General features: G+C 38.2%; 1 protein-coding gene across 1 annotated transcript; it reads right to left on the bottom strand.

The window, feature by feature from the left end:
• Positions 1 to 250: 250 nt before the first annotated feature.
• Positions 251 to 2,448, bottom strand: LOC110820953 (jasmonate-induced oxygenase 4). Its single transcript, XM_022050598.2, has 3 exons — positions 1,920 to 2,448; positions 794 to 1,127; positions 251 to 682 (listed from the first exon to the last, which is right to left on the bottom strand). Exons 1-3 carry the CDS (start codon positions 2,420 to 2,422, stop codon positions 434 to 436), a joined length of 1,086 nt encoding a protein of 361 aa, XP_021906290.1. The 5' UTR covers positions 2,423 to 2,448; the 3' UTR covers positions 251 to 433.
• Between the last annotated feature and the right edge of the window lie 15,640 nt (positions 2,449 to 18,088).

The raw sequence follows: 18,088 nt of genomic DNA on the forward strand, positions 1-18,088 counted from the left end.
CTATTGGTTGTAATTTTATTTTTAAAATACTTTTATTTATATAAGATATATGTTTTGAATATTTTGATTCAGCTCGACTTGCAACTACCAATTCAAGAATTGATAATTTTATCTTAAATATTTTGAGTTTTGATGTATAAAACTTTACTTATCCAAAAAAAAATATGTAAGTAGTTTGATGAAACTAGTCCACTTGTAGCAATTCTAATTATAGTTTAACTTGATCTTGGCCTTATAAATTTTAGAATTTGCTCAAAGTTTGTTTAAGTATATTATTACATATATATATAAATATATATTAAGATTACTTTTTATGACATACAAACAGGAGTTGTTACTTATAAACGGTGATCTAAAATCATAAACAAATATTTTATGATATTAGATCACATATATATAGTTGACTTTATAGCGCTTATATATATATATATATTTATATGTTGGATTTTAAGGACTCAACTTGAGTCTTCCCACAAAGACCCTTTCTCCTTATATAAAGTCTGTATTCATCAAATGTCAGAGGTTGATATTGTGCTGGACGCCCCTTTGTCACAAGCTGCTTTGCTGGTTCAATCGCCAAATCACTCTTTGGGTTATAGAAGAAAGCCAGTGACTGACGTTCCTTCAATGAGTTCACCACAACTCGGTGCTCCACACTCTTGTAAATTGCATTGCTTAGCACCTATGCATAATAAATAATTATTCAAATATACAAACAAATTATAGTATTTAATTAATAGCCCTCCATAATTCATGATTTATGTTTTTGAAACAAGTAATAATATTTGATAACCTGAATCTGATCTCCTATGTTGACAATGAAGGCATTAGGGATAGGGTTAACATTGACCCAACGACCAGAGTTTCGGACTTGGAGGCCGGTGACATTATCGTCGGCCAGGAGGATAGTTATGCCGCCGGGGTCGGAGTGTGGAGAGATGCCTAAAGTAAGGTCTGGTTGTGGGCATTTAGGGTAGAAATTAGCCCTTAAACAAGCACCAATATTCTTAGCTCCACCAAAAGCATTCTGGAGATAGTCTTCTTCTAGGCCTAGATTGGTGGATAGAACCTTCAAAAGTCTTTGACATATTTTCACCAATTCTCTAGCGTATTCTTCAATCAATTCCCTGTATATTTCATCAAGATTACTTAATTAATAAATATACATATATATGTATTTATTTCCACAAATTTAATTACTTTAATTAGAAAATTACCCATATACTGAATGTTTCTATCTGTCATAATTTTTTATTTTCCTTTTTGTTCAAAAACAGCCATGCACTGAGTAACCAAAACGCTAAATTATCTTGTGTATGGATAAAGATTTATGATATTCATTTATAATTTTCTTAAACCTATTAAAATTCATTAAAACCATTATTTCTTGATTCAATTATAGGTATTTTCACCTCTCTCTCTCTCTCTCTCTCTCTCTCTCTCTCTCTCTCTCTCTCTAGCTTTCTTATTAAAAGATTAATTATGTTATTAATAGTGTACAAGTATCATATAATTATTAAAATAGATGAATTTACATTTTTAAAAGTAACATATATATATATATATGTGTGTGTGTGTGTGTGATTCTGGCCATGCAAATTATGCATTGTAATAAAGAACTTTGCGGTTGAAGAAATTATAACTGGTAATTAATTTACAGTAAGTAATAATTATAGGATCACGTGATGATAAAAGATTCTTTACTATAAAACTAAATTCATGAGACAGAAGAGATAATTTACAAAAATAGTAAAAACTAAAAGGTTGGCCTGCTCTTAGAAATTCCAAAGATAACAAGTAATAACTAAAATGAGTAAGAACAGTAAAATTCTTTCACGTAAAAAGACTGGTGAGTCGTCGGCCAAATTAAGCACGTTTTAAATGAGGGACAAAAAAATGGAAGAGGTTGATACGCATACCTGCAAGACGGCGGAACTGCAGGCCACTTGCTCTTCTCCCTAACCGTTACCGGCAAGTAATGGAGAAAGAAGTAATCGCCCCAGTCCAAACTCGCGTTCTCCTCTACTCCCAGGCGACTACCGTACCCTACATACGTGTCCGGCGCGTTCGCATATTCCTGTTTCACCTCTAACGGCAGGTTGAAAAAGTCGCGCCACACCTCACGGATGGAGGCCATGAGACGATGGTCAACGCCGTGGTTGACCACCTGGAAAAACCCCCAGTCGCGGCACGCGCTAGAGACGGTTCTCAGCGTTTGGTGACGGAGTGCAGCGTCGTGGCTGAAGAGGTTGGTGTAGTCGATAACGGGAATGTTAACGTGACGGTCGTGAAACTTGGTAGTGTTAGGTCGGTCGTCGTGTGGTTTAATGTAACGGGTGGGTATTGAGTTTATGCCGCTCTCGGAAAGAGACTGGACGTTGATCACTGGCTCCGGCCAGCATAGGTTCTGAGTGCAGCTCATGATGGGTGAGAAGGAAGATGGGTTCTTGTTGCAGGGAGAAGGAGAGTGTAATAGGGTATTTATATAGGCGGGTTATTCGGCGCCGTGGGGAACTTGCTTTGCTTATTAGTATAATTGCGTGCTATGTTTTACATGCCAGATTAAGGCAAGAGAATTTAATGACTTTAGTTTTATTAATAATTTAAATTTATTTAATTTAGATTAAGGTGTGAATGCTGAGCTCATTGTTTGTGAAAACCCATGAACAAAGGTCCCACATCGAGCCGTTGTTTGCTTGGCTTGTGACGACAAAAATGAGAGAGACATTTTTTTAAAGAGGTTATTTAAGTGGATAATTAATATTCTGGATTTGCTTGTTAATAAAATAGAAATAGTTAATTTTTATATGATTAAATGATTTTTAATAATTTCTTAATTTTAATTATTAAACAAGTTATAAAATACATAGCATTTACTGAATATTAATTATTTACAGAGATGAAATTAATAATGAAATAAATATGAAACGACCACTAAAACATTATTAATAAATGAGAGTTGATGACGATTACGAGCATCAATCCACGATTATTAAAAATATATATTTTTTAATTAGTAGGAGTCATGAAAATTCTTCTGCCATTTAATTCTCTCACATGACACCATTGTCACGTGCTGATCCACGTGATTTTTAATTTTCCGTAACCGAATGTCTATTATTGTAAAAAATAATTACCACTGAGACTTTTATATATATATATATATATATACAATTTACTAAAATAATATATAATTAGAACCATAAATTAATATCTTGAAATCTAATTTTAATTAAATTACCATTTTTTTTATAAAAATTAAAAAAAGGAATGTGGTGTAGATGGGAGAAAGAATATACAAATTGGGTCAGTTAGTGGTGGAGAAGAAAAAGTGGGAGCAGTCTGATTCAGAATATTGATTAATAAAAATTAATATATTAAAATATAATTTTAATTAAATTACCTTTTTATACATAAATACAAATATACACGTGTGCTGTGAGGGAGAATATATATGCGTACGTGTTGTATCTCCCCTATAATCTGCTAATTCTGACATAATAATTCCAGTCAATTTTATCAAATTGAATTTTTCTTGAAGAAAATTATTTTAGAATATGTAACAAAAATATTTTTGACATGTGATAAATATGTCAATTAATTTGAGGCTTAAATATATATTTACGTCAAATCTTTTATTTTAAGTCATTAAATGTTTAGAATGTGGTTGTGTTTAATATATTTATATTGGTTTTAACACTATAACTTAATAATAATTAAATTTGGTGTTACGTGAAATATGTGTTATATATAATATTATTTATAAAAATCACTTCAATATATTAAAAAAATATAAAAGAAATAAAAGTTACCATAATATCTAAAAAATAAAGAACAAATATAAACTACCGCAAATTTTGACAGAGTTGAACCAAATCAAATTAGAGTGTATCAAGTTTTTCTTGAATCTGTTCAACTGGGAGCAGATGTATTCGAGTTTGAATCTTACTCGGTACTAAATATTGATTAAAAATAACCACCCCCCCCCCCCCTCCCAAATCTTAACAACTAGCCACCTCTCTTCTTTATCTTTAAATGTCTTCATTTTCATCTTCAACTTCACATTCTAACAATGACAAAGTGAGTGACTCAACGTCTTTAGCTTCACAAGGCAGTCATGTCCTTTCTTCACTTTCATATTCATACTCCAGCATCTTCAGTTTCAAAACTTTGATAAAGACTGTTCCATCTTTGGCTTTGTAGCTTTGTTAGAGTAATATAGATTAGGTTGGATCTATTGAAGTTTATTATTATTTTATTATTTTGACAAAATTTTATTCTTCAAAAGAAGAAATTTTATAATAAATTTTAAGAGAGAAAATTGCAAAGTAGGTAAGAATATTGTTCTTCCTAAGATTGTATATAAGGAAAAAGTTACAGACCTCCTCATTCTAGATCTTTAACTTATCCTTTTTGACTCACAAATTTGTCTTTATGATTAAAAAAACACTACAACATCTCTTTCTTTTGTGTTACAATCTAATATAAATGAGCATTGGCAGTTTGATGATAATTTTTATTTAGCTCGGTAGCATTATTTGCAACTCAATAATCTGATTAGTCATTTCAACTCTTTTAAAACAAGAGTGGACTATTTATGCTATATTATGTGGGTTTTTTAATGTCATTTACTTCCACATATTTGATGTAGGATCATCTGTCGTAACCTTTACTAGTTACTACTAGAATTTATTATATTATAATAGGATTTTTATAATAATTATTATTTATTAAGATTTTGTTTCTTAACTAATGATGGAGCAAGGTAGCTTTCACTAAAAATCCACATGGTGCCTAAAACTGTTATTTACAAATCTATATCGAGTTTGGAGTAGTTTCAGAATAATATATTATGTACCCAAGTTAGGTTCAATTTTGGTAAAACCTACATTGAAACCATCTTATTTTCATCTCTACCACCATTTTACTTTTTTCGCACTCACTATCATTGCGAACCTATTTTCATTGCCATCACCATTATTAACACTTTTGCATTTGTTGTTGTTACCACTATCATTCTTATTATCTTTATAACTACAGCCCCCACTTAAACTAGAGATGTTCAAATACTAGTTGGACCGAAAAATTAGATGATTGACATGTTTGATATAAATCAGACCATACTAGGAAAATATCAATTTGGTCACCCCTCTTGAAATGTATGGATTGAGAAAACCAGATCATTCTACTTTATCAAAATTAACTTTAAATTTATTCTTTTTTTCAAATTTTTAAAATGCTTCCTTGTGTGGTGCAACATTCTTTGCCTCAATTCCTACCATGCTTTGCAATTATTCCTCCTCCACAACCCATTTCATAACTTTTTTGCTGAAAGTTTCTTGTCTCACGCAAAACCCAAAAGCTCTCGTAAAAAAATGTTTGAAGTATTAAACACTTCATAGCTTTGACAACATAGAGTGTCCTTATTTACTCATCCTTTTTTCTTCCACGACCCATTTCATGTCAATATTAGTGAAAACTTCTTTTGTCCCATAAAAATGTTGAAACCTCAAAGGTGAAATACACTGTAAAACCCAAGTAAAATAAAAATTTTATTTTATTATTTTTATTTTTATTTATTTGATTTTTAATTAATTTAATTTAATGAAAATAAAAATAATAATAATGATAAAATTGGGTAAAAATATTATTTGGATTTAATTGAAATTGATTTTGGGAAAAAGGGGTGAAAATTTGGATTATGGGGGTGTTTTTGAAAAGAAAATCAGAAACCGGAGGTCAAAACGTAATTTAAAAAAATTGTATCACGTCAGCACCCACCTCAGCAGCCACGTCAGCGGCTCGGTCAGTAGTCTCGGCCAACCAGGACCCGCCGCGTGGCAAGGCAACGCTGACCAGGGAACGGGCCACGAGGGCGATCCGCGTGCGCGTGATCGGACGGCCCAGATTCGTTCCCGCGCGCACGGACGACCCAGATCAAACGTGCGCACGGACGGCCCAGATTCACGCGCATGGACGGCCCAGATTGCATCGCGATGGACGGCCCAGCGATGGACGTCCCAGATTTAATCCCAATTAAATCGTGATCGAACGGTCCATAATTAATCTTGATGGATGGTTGAGATTAAAAGGCAAAGGGTATAAATAACCCCACCCACACCTGACCACAAAAACCCTAGCCGTCAGTGCCTCGCCGGAGAAGAAGAACCAAACGCTGGAGGAGCCGGCTGCCGCCACCTGCCGACGCACTGGGGAAGTTTTCGACCGCCGATTGAGGTAAATTTTCTCCCCCTTGCTCGTTTTTCGATGCTTAGTCCGCCTATGGCCAAACTGGAGCCAAACCACCGGCCAAACGGCCAAAAAACCCAGCCGAAGTCCAGCGGCGCAGCCGCGCCCCTCCTCGGTTTTTGCCTCCGATGAGGCCTTTCCCGGCCTCCGTTCGATGCAAATTTTATACCACTGTGATTACCGTTCTTTTCTCTACAGGTTGATCTGAGCCAAACATCAAAACGTGACTCACGTCGGAGGAGCCGCCGCACCCGAGAGCACCGCCGCCGGTAAGTCTCGATTTTTCGTGATTTTTTGGCCCACCGAGGGGCCTAGGGTTGTTTTATCACAGGGACCGATGCAAGTGTGGCCGAATTCGGTCGAAAACAGCCAACCCGAGGTGAATCGCCGCCGCTTACGGCGGCGCCGTCGCCAGAGCACGGCGGAGCCGCCGTGTCAAAATTCCGATATTGGCTGAAAGGGGCCCTAGGTCTGATTTGGGATTTTTTTGGGACACGTACAGGTACCGGTAGTGCGTTTCAGTTTTTCAAAAAAAATTCAAAAAAATTAGGGACAGCCTATAGGCGTACTGTAGAGCCGTATTCAGACCCCGAAACAAGTAAGGACCCCTCACTCTATTTCCTATCACGGTATTAAAGCTAAATAAATAATTAAACTGTACTGTGTGACTTTATAGATGTATAATTGATTAAGGTTGCCAATAGAGCCCGAGTTTGATACAGTGTTGGTCTGTTATTGTTTGATTTAATTTTCAGTATTAAATGCAGTATGATGTTTGATGTAATTTTGTTATGGTCTCGTATGCATGAACTATAATTTCTTTTATTATGGTTTGTATTATGGTGAAACTAGTACTGTATTGTCTTATTTGGTGTCAATTACTGGTTTACATGTTTTGTATGATTGGATGAATGAGATTACGAAAAAAGGCAAAAAGGTTATGTGAATTGATAAGTGGATAATGTGGACAGTCTGACTAGATATCCTGAGAGATGGTGGACAGACCAGGTCCGTAGGGAACCCTACCAGGAACGTGATCTCTTATACCAGACGGGGTATGGAGATCTTATGTGTTTTGGCGCCCATACCGAACGGGGAATGAGGACGGCCCGTTTTACCCACATACCGGACGGAGTATTGAAGTTCATGGTTTAGGCGCCCATACCGGACGGGGTATGGGGACGGCCCTGGAATCAGGTTGAAATATTAATAGTTCACGGGTAGCAGGGACCCCCTATGGATCCCCATGGATACTAGTAGGCTGGTAAATGAGGAAAATATGTTGTTTAATGATTGAAATGCAAAGGTGTGGTAAGTGTTATGTTATAAAGTCTATATGATTCTATGATTATGATAATGTTATTGCTTTCATATGTCGTTTTCATGGATCTCACTGAGGTAAATGAACAGTAAAGGTTTTTATATTAATAAACGAGTTCGTTATAAATTATGCTCCATTGCTCATTTTTGTTTTCTACCCACCTTTACTTCCGTGGCGGTGAGATAGTGTGATGTCTTTACTGGGCTGGTGTAGCTCATTCCTTATTTAACCATTTCAGATCAGGAAGACATTGTTCCCGAGCCCGTTCTGCAGGAAGATGGCGAAAGGGATGCTTAAAGACCCCATAGCTATATTTATAGTTTTTATCTCGAATATCTCTTTTAGTTAGTTTGTTCTTTCATGTTTTGAGTACGTTTTGGTTATTGTGTAAGGGATGTTAATCAAAATTTTTATTACGCTTCCGCATTTGACATTTTTAATACATATATTTCATTTAAATTTCCGGGGCCGTTACATACACTTTGTTGAAAAACATTGGAAGTTGTTGTGTCTTCGTTAACATAGAGCTTCTTTCTTTCGTCTCCTTTGTCAATTCCTCTTTTCTATCAGTATATGCTTTTAGTTTATAAAATAATTTTCATGGATGTATATATGTGGCTGAGAATAGATGTATGGATGTAAATACATGCATTTTAAAATTTTCACGATACAATATAGATTATTTTTATTAATTTTAGAAATTTCCTAATTAAAATAGATTTAAAAAAGAAAAAATAATCTATTTCAGTTTAGATAGAATAAAACTGGAAATTATGAGTCTACTAGATCTGACTAAAAATTAAATGGTCAGGTTTTTTATCTAAACCTTTTTCTAATTTGAATCTCTACTTTGGTCTGGTTTAATCCGATATGGTTTTAGAATAATGTAACGTCCTAATTTAGTTGTCAAACTTTTAAAACTTCTGAAATTTAGTTGTCCAAATTAACCTTAAATTTACTCTTTCTTCAAACTTTTGAAATGCTTCATCGTGCGGTACAACATTCTTTGCCTCAATTCTACCCACGTTTTGCAATTGTTCCTCCTCCATAACCATTTCACAACCTTTTTGCTAAAAGTTTCTTCTCTAACGCAAAATGTCGACACCCCATAGGCTAAGCCCAAAGCTCTTATCAAAAAATGTTAGAAGGTATTAAACATCAATAGCTCTGACAACATTAGAGTGTCCTTATTTGCTCTTCCCTTTTTCTTCCACGATCCATGTTATGTCAATACTAGTAAAAACTTCTTTTGTCCCATGAAATGTTGAAACCCCAAAGGTGAAATGCACTTCACTAAAAAACACTAGAAGTTGTTATGCCTTCACTAGCATAAAGCTTATTTCTTTGTCTCCTTTATCAATTCCTCTTTTCTATCAGTAAAAATTTCATGAATGTATGTATGTGGCTGAGAATAGATGCATGGATGTAAATACATGCAGTTCAAAAATTTCACTATACAATATATATGGAAGTGTGTGTATATATATTATCTTTATTGATTTTAGAAATTTTCTAATTAAAATATATTTAAAAAAGAAAAAATGGTTTATTTAAATTTAGACCGAATAGAACTAAAAGTTATGAGTCTACTAGATCCAACTGAAAATTAAATGGCCTGGTATTTGATCTGAACCCTTTTTCAATTTGAATCTCTATTATGATCTAGTTTAATCTGATATAGTTTTGGAATAATGCAAAGTCCTAATTTAATTGTCATTACCGATAACTACAATTCCCTCTTCACCACTCTTACACCTGTCACTTTAATTATTTTACCACCAGCACTATTGTTGCTGTCATTTGTCATTATTGTTGTTACTATAACCACCAACACTACACCTATCAATAATTAATGGAAATTAAGAAAATTATAAATGGTTATTAGTAAGACAAAATATAATAAGACTAAGAGTATAATAATAATTCTAAATTAATTTCCTTTATTTGAGGTTATATATTGGTAGAAGTAGTTGTTTATTTGTGTTTTGCAATAAAAAATAATATTACCTTGTAACAGATATGAGCAGTGGCTTTGTCTCAAAATTGTTGAAACATTAATCACCTAAACTTGTAAGAGGATGAAAAATGAATGGTATGGCCTTTTTGGAGAGGACTTTGATATTATAATTGTTGAGAAAGAAATAATCAGTTTGTGTTTTTAAGATATGATATCTTTTGGGTTCCTTAGATGATGTTTTGTTTAGACAAAACAAGTATATTTTAAGTTTGAGGTTATAAAAAGCATGATTTCATTTAAACTACATGTTTTTGAATTTTTTAAATGATATTATCAAATACTTTTAACTGTCATTACATTGTTCATTATATAGATATTAAATGTTAACTGTTTATTACTATTACAAAAAAGAAAAATTATTTATCACTAAATATTGATATCATTATATGGTAATAAAATATTATTCACTATATACATACTAACTAACAATCACATGTTTTTTTTGTCAATTTTTAGATCAATTATATGAATTATGTTTCACCACATAACATGTGATTCTTGTCAATTTTATATTTTGTTTTTTTTTTTTAATAAATAGAGGAATTATTTCTCTAATCATGCTTTTCCCTTTTTCAATAACTGTATGTTAAAACCAAATTTCTAAAAAAATGAAACTAAAATAAATAAAAATAACTAAAATGCATAGTAGTTATCTATTTGTATGCATGTTCTCAATAATAATAGACAAACGTATATCTTCCTTCCATTTTTTTCACTAAATGAGTTTCATTGTTGAAAGATACATTATATGTATATATACATACGTACGTACAAACATTCCATCTACACTTAAATATACTATTTACTTTTATTTAAAGTAGGTTATATACATTTTTTTTTTTTAAAAAAAATTTAAATAACTATTCACATATGCTCCGGTTGTCAACTATGTTTTGACAATATTTTTTTAAAATCTTAAATATATAAATGGCTCATGTACGTTCATTTTTGGAGATTTTACACCTATAAATGTGTATATATAGGCTAGATTACATTAGGAATTTATACCTACTGATGTAAGTAGCGCAACAGCTGTCTGATCATCACATCACAATCACGTATTGTGGTTTACATATCATCAAGGCATTTTTAATGTGAAAGTATAACTACTCAACTTAATCTTCTCTTTAGCCTAATTTCTAGCAGTTGGTCATAACCTAATCAATTATCAATTAAATATATATATAATCCATCCAAATATACATGTAATACCCACAATTAACTTTAAAATTTTAAAATTAATTTATAAAATATAATTTTTAAATTTATGAATTTTTATTTAATATAAAAATTAGAAAAAAAAAAATAAGTGGATGATGAAATTAAAAATAATTTTAGAGTGGATTCTGATGGTATTTTTGAAGGAAAAATCAGAAACTGTGGGTCAAAATATAATTTAAGAAAAATGTACCACGTAGGACTGCCCAGTCAGCAGTCCCGATGAATCGGAGCGCGTCGCGTGGTAAGGGACGCTGACTCGGTGCAGCATGGGAGGCCACGCTGGCAATCCGCATGCCCGCGATTGGACGATCCAGATTTGTTCCCACGCGCGTGGATGGTCCAGATCCGTTTCCTCCTCAGGCGGGATTAAACGGTCGCGATTAAACGTGATTAACGGTCCAGATTCGTTCCCTCTTTAAATGCGATTGTACGGTCCAGATCAAATCACGATGAATGGTCTAGATTTATTTTTTCTTTAAACGCGATCAGACGGTCGAAATCAAACGCGATGGATGACCCAGATTAAATAAAGACAAGTATAAATATCTCACTTTACACCGAATTCTAACTCTAGCCGCCAGCCCCCCGCTAGAGAAGAAGAACCAGTCTCCAGAGAAGGAGCCGACCACCGCCTGCCGCTGTGCCGGAGCCACCTCCGCCGCCAAAAAAGGTAAAAAAAAATTTTATTCACTTAAAATTTGATTTTGAACACCCACATAGTCAAATCGGAGCAAAATGACTGGCGGATGAGCCAAAAATTGCGGGTAAAGCCCAGCGGCACCGTCTCGGAAAAAATTAAAAATCGCATCCGATAAGGCCCTTTCCGATTCCCGTTTCGTGTGATTTTTTTACTATTGTATTCACTATTATGTTTTTCACAGATTCACCGAAGAAAAATGCCCAACCGCGATGGTGAGCCAGTAGAGTCGTAGTACCGAAAAACTCCACTGCTGGTAAGCTTTTGTTTTCCTACTTTTTTTGGCCAAATGAGGCCCTTTAACGTGTTTTCTCGTAGAGATGAGTATAAAATTAGCTAAAATCGGCCAAAACTGACTGAAAATGGCAAGTCCAAGGCAAACTGGTCGCGGGCGGCGGTGCTGTTGCCGGAGCACGGTGCTGCCGCCATGCCGAAATTTTAAAATTGGCTGAAAAAAGATTTTAACACTGCTTTTAGATTTTTTGGGGTATTTCTAGATACTTGAAGCGTATTTTAATCTCCAAAGAAAAATTTAGGGAATCCAGAGACTACTAGTAAGCGCAGTTGAAAGTTTAGTGTTCGAACATCGATTCAGGTAAGAATCCCCCACCCCATTTCTTGTTATGGAATTGAAGTTTAATTATAAATAATACAGCATTTTGCGTAATTTTAAAAAATCTCGATAATTAATTACAAGTTATTAATAGAGCAAGAATCGATTATTTATCACTTTTTATTATGTTTTAACTGATTGATTGATTTTATAGTTTTAAATGCATGATAATACACTGGAGTTAGTAAGATGATTCAGTTGTGTTTTCTTGATGCATGTATTGCTTGTTTTGCGTGATTTGCAGTTAAATTGTGGAACTGAAAATTAAATGTAAATGAAAAATTACTTGATTAAATGAATGAATGAATGGTAACTTTACTGAATATCCTGGGAGATAGTAGACGGATCGGGTGCATAAGAAATCCTATCGTAAATATTATCTCATAGCAGACAGGATATCAAGAATTGGTATTTTAGCGCTCATACCGGACAGAGAATGGGGACGGCCCGTTTCACTCTCATACCGGACAGGGTATTGAGAGATTGTAGCACCCGGAAAGGAGGAGGAAAAAAAAAAAAAAAAAAAAAAAAAAAAAAAAAAAAAAAAAAAAAAAAAAAAAAAAGAAAAAAGGGGGGGGCCACGTCAGCAGCCGCGTCAGCAGCCACGTCAGCAGTCCCGGCCAACCAGGGCCTGCCACGTGGCAAGATCGCGTCACTCCGAAAGGAGCCACGTTGGCGATCCGCGTGGGTGCGATCCGACGGCCCAGATCAATCACGCGATCGGACGGCCCAGATTCAATAAAAAACGAACGGCCCAGATTAAAACAAAATGAACGGCTGTGATCAAAAGGCAAGGGGTTATAAATAGAACCCCCACACCAGACCACAAACCCTAGCCGCCAGCCGCTCGCCGGAGAAGACGAACCAGAGGCCGACCGCCGCCACCCGCCGCCGCTCGCCGCCGCACCGGGGAAATTTCCGACCGCCGATCGAGGTAAATTTCATACCCCCGACTCGTTTTTCTCCACTGATTCCTCCTATGGCCAAATCGAAGCCGAAATCCCGGCCAAACGGCCGGAATACGCGGCCGAAGCCCAGCGGCGCCGCCGCGCCCCCTCTCGGTTTTTGCCTCCGACGAGGCCCTTCCCGGCCTCCGTTCGATGCAATTTTCATATCACCGTGATCACCATTCTTTTCTCTACAGGTTGACCGGAGCCGAATCACCAAAACACGAACCTCGCCGGAGAGCCGCTGCACCCGAGAGCGCCGCCACCGGTAAGCTCCGTTTTTCCGTGATTTTTTGGCCCCCCGAGGGCCCTAGGGTTTGTTTTCTGACAAGGACCAATGCGAGTGTGGCCGAATTCGGCCGAAAACGGCCGAAAACAGTCAACCCGAGGTGACTCGCCGCCGCCAGCGGCGGCGCCGTCGCCGGAGCACGGCGGAGCCGCCGTGCCGGAGTTGCGATTTGGGCCGAAAGAGGCCCTGGGCCTAATTTGGAATTTTTTTGGAACACGTGCAGGTACTGTTAGTGTGTTTCAGTTCCCCGAGAAAAATTCAGGAAAAATTAGGGACAGCCTGCAGGCGCACTGTGAATCGTATTCGGATCTCGAAAACAAGTAAGGACCCCTCACCCTATTTCCTATCACGGTATTAAAGTTCAAAATGATAAAACGGTATTTCTTGAATTAACGCATGTGTGAAATTGCTTAAGGTTGCTAATGGAGCCCGAGTCTAGTGTGATTGATGATTTACTGTTATTTGGCCTGTTTTACACTGTTTTACAGCTTTAAATGCATTATGGGGTTTGATGTGTTCATTTTACAGATTTGTGTGCATATACTACGTTTTTATTAATTATGGGTTGAATGACTGAAAAAAAACTGATACTGTATGTTGTCTGTTTGGCATGAATTACTGTTTGCTTGTTTAAATGTGAATTGATGATGCTTATTGAGGAAAAGGGAAATGAAACATTGTGTAGACTGATAATTGTATGATGGGGTCAGCCTGACTAGATATCCTGGGAGATGGTGGACGGACCGGGTCCGTAGGGAACCCTACCGGGATTGTGGTCTCACATGCCGGACGGGGTATGGAGATCTTAGGGTTTTGGCGCCCATACCGGACGGGGTATGGGGACGGCCCGTTTCACCCTCATACCGGACGGGGTATTGAGGTTTATGGTTTTGGCGCCCATACCGGACGGGGTATGGGGACGGCCCGTTTCACCCTCATACCGGACGGGGTATTGAGGTTCATGGTTTTGGCGCCCATACCGGACGGGGTATGGGGACGGCCCTGGAAACTGATTATGAATGTTAAAGGTTAACGGGTAGCGGAACCCCTATGGACCCCCACGGATACTAGTAGGCTGGTAAATGAGAAAAAGATATGTTGTACAATGATTGAATTTCAAGAGGCGTGATAAGTGTTATGTTTTACAGCTTATATTATTCAATGATTATGATAATGTTATTGTTTTTCTTATATTGTTTTCATAAATTCCACCAAGGTAAGTGGATGGTAAAAGTTTTATTATTGATAAAAGGTTTTGTTGTAAATTATGCTCCATTGGTCTTTTTGTGTTTTTCTACCCACCTTTATCTCCGTGACGGTGAGATATCGTGATGTTCTTACTGGGCTAGTGTAGCTCACTCCTTAATTAACCATTTCAGATCAGGAAGACATGGTTCCCGAGCCCGTTCCGCAGGAGGACGACGAAGGGGATGCCTAGAGACTCTGTAGTCATACGCATAGTTTTATTTTCGAGTTTCTTTCTTAGTTAGTTTAATCTTTTATATTTTAAGTACGTTTTTTTTGGTTTTTCGTGTAAGAGATGTTAACTAAAATTTTGATCTCGCTTCCGCATTCGATATATTTAAATACTCATTTCTTTTTAATATTTCCGGGGCCGTTACAGTTGGTATCAGAGCCGCATTTCCTCGGACCCATCCCTTACACAATAGTGCCTTAGAGTAATACTCATCGATATATCGTTACTCAATCATTACTTGTGAAGACGAGTACACGGGAATGAGGAGAGGAAGGCCCCCCACTAAACCAAGCGGCCCAAGATAATTCGCTTCGGGAGGATTTAGACAGACTATTTGAGATGGTGGAGGCTCTCGTAACTGCCCAGCAAAGGCAAGAGGAGAGAAGGGAGTTACCCGGACCTCCTCCGCTAGCGCAGGTTGAGCCCCCGCTACAGTAGGCTGATCTCGAGCCACCCCGGCAGGAGCCTGTTCCTCCACAGTACCACCCGGCGCCACAGCCGCGGTACGACCCTGTACCACAGCCACGGTACCAGCAGGCGCCGCCACAGCACATTCCAGTACCCCCACCACATCAGTAGGTGCCACCACAGGGTCCCCCAGTTAACCCTCAGCCGGCCCAAGTTCCTCTACTTCGGGACCCCGCTACTTCCTTGATCGACCCCGGCTTCATAGAGAGGTACAGAAGACTGAACCCTTCTACTTTTGCAGGGGGATCCTCTTTTGAAGAGGCCCAATACTAGCTGGCAGAGACTGAAAGAGCTTTCGAGACCTTGGGAGTAGTTCTTGAGCAGAGGGCTGCCATTGCCTCCTACATGCTAGTAGGGGAGACATTGCTAGGAGAGGTTGTCTACAGGGCATGTGCCGTGGAGATAGCAGATAGGAAATTGAGGGTAGACCTGATAGGGTTAGACACATGGGATTTTGATGTAATCCTAGGAATGGATTGGCTAGCGGTGTATCACGCCACTATAGATTGCTTTAACAAAAAGATTGTACTTAATCCTCCCAACGAGGAGCCATTTACAAGTTAATAGAATTATTCGGTACTGATTTTCCCTAATGACAAATTCTTTTCTTCTTAATTCCCAGTGCCTTAATATTGTATTTCCCTAACTAGGTAAACCCAAGAAAGAAGTTTGTATCCAAGAGATTCCAGTAGTCCGAGACTTTCTAGACGTATTTCCGGATGAACTGCCCGGTCTACCAGGGGACAGAGAGGTCGAGTTCACCATAGACTTACAGCCAGGAACCCAACCCATCTCGGTAGCTCCTTACCAAATGAGCCGCATCGAGATGGAAGAGCTAAGGAAACAAATCACTGAGCTACAAAACAGTGGCTTCATTAGACACAGCATTTCCCCATGGGGTGCCGGGGTTACTTTTGCAAAAAAAAAAAAAAGGGATGGAACGTTGAGACTGTGTATTGATTATAGAAGGATAAACAAGGTAACAATTAAAAAAAAACAAGTACCCTCTTCCCCGGATTGATGACCTTTTCGATCAGTTGCAGGGTGCACAGGTCTTTTCTAAAATAGATCTACGATCAGGTTACCATCAGGTAAAAGTGAGAGCAGAAAACATCCCCAAGACGACATTCCGAACCAGGTACGGACACTATGAGTTCCTGGTTATGCCGTTTGGGCTAACCAACGCCCCGGCCATCTTTATGGATCTAATGAACAGAATCTTCAGAGAGTTTTTGGATAAATTGTCATCGTGTTCATCGATGATATCTTAGTCTACTCAAAAAGTAGAGAAGAACATGCTCATCATCTTGCCCAAGTCCTCCAGGTACTCAGGGAAAAGAAGTTGTATGCAAAGTTGAGCAAGTGTGGATTTTGGCTCGAGCAAACCGCCTTCCTAGGACATGTTATATCGAAGGAAGGGGTGTCGGTGAACCCCGAAAAGGTTGAAGCGGTACTTGGTTGGAAAAGGCTGACAACAGTTAAGGAAATTCGCAGTTTCCTAGGGATGGCGGGTTATTACCGCCGGTTTGTCGAAGGGTTCTCCAGTCTAGCGGCCCCTCTAACCCGACTCACAAAGAAGAATGCAAAGTTTGATTGGAATGAGAACTGCGAAAGGAGTTTTTCAGAATTGAAGAAGCGACTGACTACTGCACCCGTGCTGGCTCTACCGAGCGGATCAGGAGGGTATACAGTTTATAGTGATGCCTCCTATCTGGGCCTGGGTTGTGTCCTGATGCAGCATGGAAAGGTTATAGCATATGGGTCTAGACAGCTAAAGAATCATGAGAAGAACTATCCTACCCATGACTTGGAGCTTGCCGCAATCATACACGCCTTGAAAATCTGGCGCCATTATTTGTATGGAGAGACCTTTCAGATCTACACCGATCATAAGAGCTTGAAGCACATCTTCACTCAGAAGGATCTCAACATGCGTCAGAGAAGGTGGATGGAACTCCTCAAGGACTATGATTGTGACATCCTATACCATCCAGGTAAGGGCAACGTAGTAGCCGATGCCCTCAGCAGGAAGAGTGCAGGCACCCTAGCCCATCTGATGGTTTCGGAATGCAGGTCCATTGAGGCTACGCAGCAGGTTCGACTGCAAGATCTGAAGAGGGCCACATGTTTGAGCCACCTAGCAGTCCAACCCGAGTTAATCCAAAGAATAAAGGAAGCCCAGTCAGTCGACCCCGCCCTAGTAAACCGCAAGAAGGATGCAGAACAAGGAGTAAACTCAGAATTTCAGATCTCTGCCGACGGATTGATTCGTTTCAAGGACAGAATGTGTGTCCCAGACGACAATGAATTAAAAAGAGACATCATGACAGAGTCCCATAGTTCAAGGTTCGCCATGCATCCAGGAAGTACAAAAATGTACCAAACTATGCGACCCCGATTCTGGTGGAATGGGATGAAGAGAGATATAGCCGACTTTGTATCTAAGTGCTTGGTATGTCAGCAGGTCAAGGCAGAACATCAACGCCCAGGGGGGTTGCTTCAGCCTTTACCGATTCCAGAATGGAAGTGGGAACACATCACCATGGACTTCGTATCGGGACTACCCAAGGCACGATCGGGACACGATGCCATATGGGTAATTGTTGATCGACTCACTAAGTCTTCCCACTTCCTGGCCATCAGAATGACTGATTCGTTGGACAAGTTGGCAAGAATGTATGTCCGGGAAATAGTCAGACTGCATGGGGTCCCAGTAACAGTGGTGTCCGACAGGGATCCCAGATTCACTTCTCGGTTCTGGAATAGTTTCCAGCAAGCTATGGGAACAA

This window comes from Carica papaya, chromosome 8 (assembly GCF_054855325.1).
Source record: "Carica papaya isolate Zhongbai chromosome 8, ASM5485532v1, whole genome shotgun sequence".
Taxonomy (NCBI): Eukaryota; Viridiplantae; Streptophyta; class Magnoliopsida; order Brassicales; family Caricaceae; genus Carica; species Carica papaya.

What these genes read in the sequence shown, in the direction of transcription:
- LOC110820953 (XM_022050598.2), bottom strand. Translation starts at nt 2,422, where the DNA reads ATGAGCTGCACTCAGAACCTATGCTGGCCGGAGCCAGTGATCAACGTC. An exon ending in GCAGTTCCGCCGTCTTGCAG is followed by an intron (nt 1,128 to 1,919) that starts GTATGCGTATCA and finishes TGAAATATACAG; the next exon opens with GGAATTGATTGAAGAATACG. An exon ending in ACATAGGAGATCAGATTCAG is followed by an intron (nt 683 to 793) that starts GTTATCAAATAT and finishes TATTATGCATAG; the next exon opens with GTGCTAAGCAATGCAATTTA.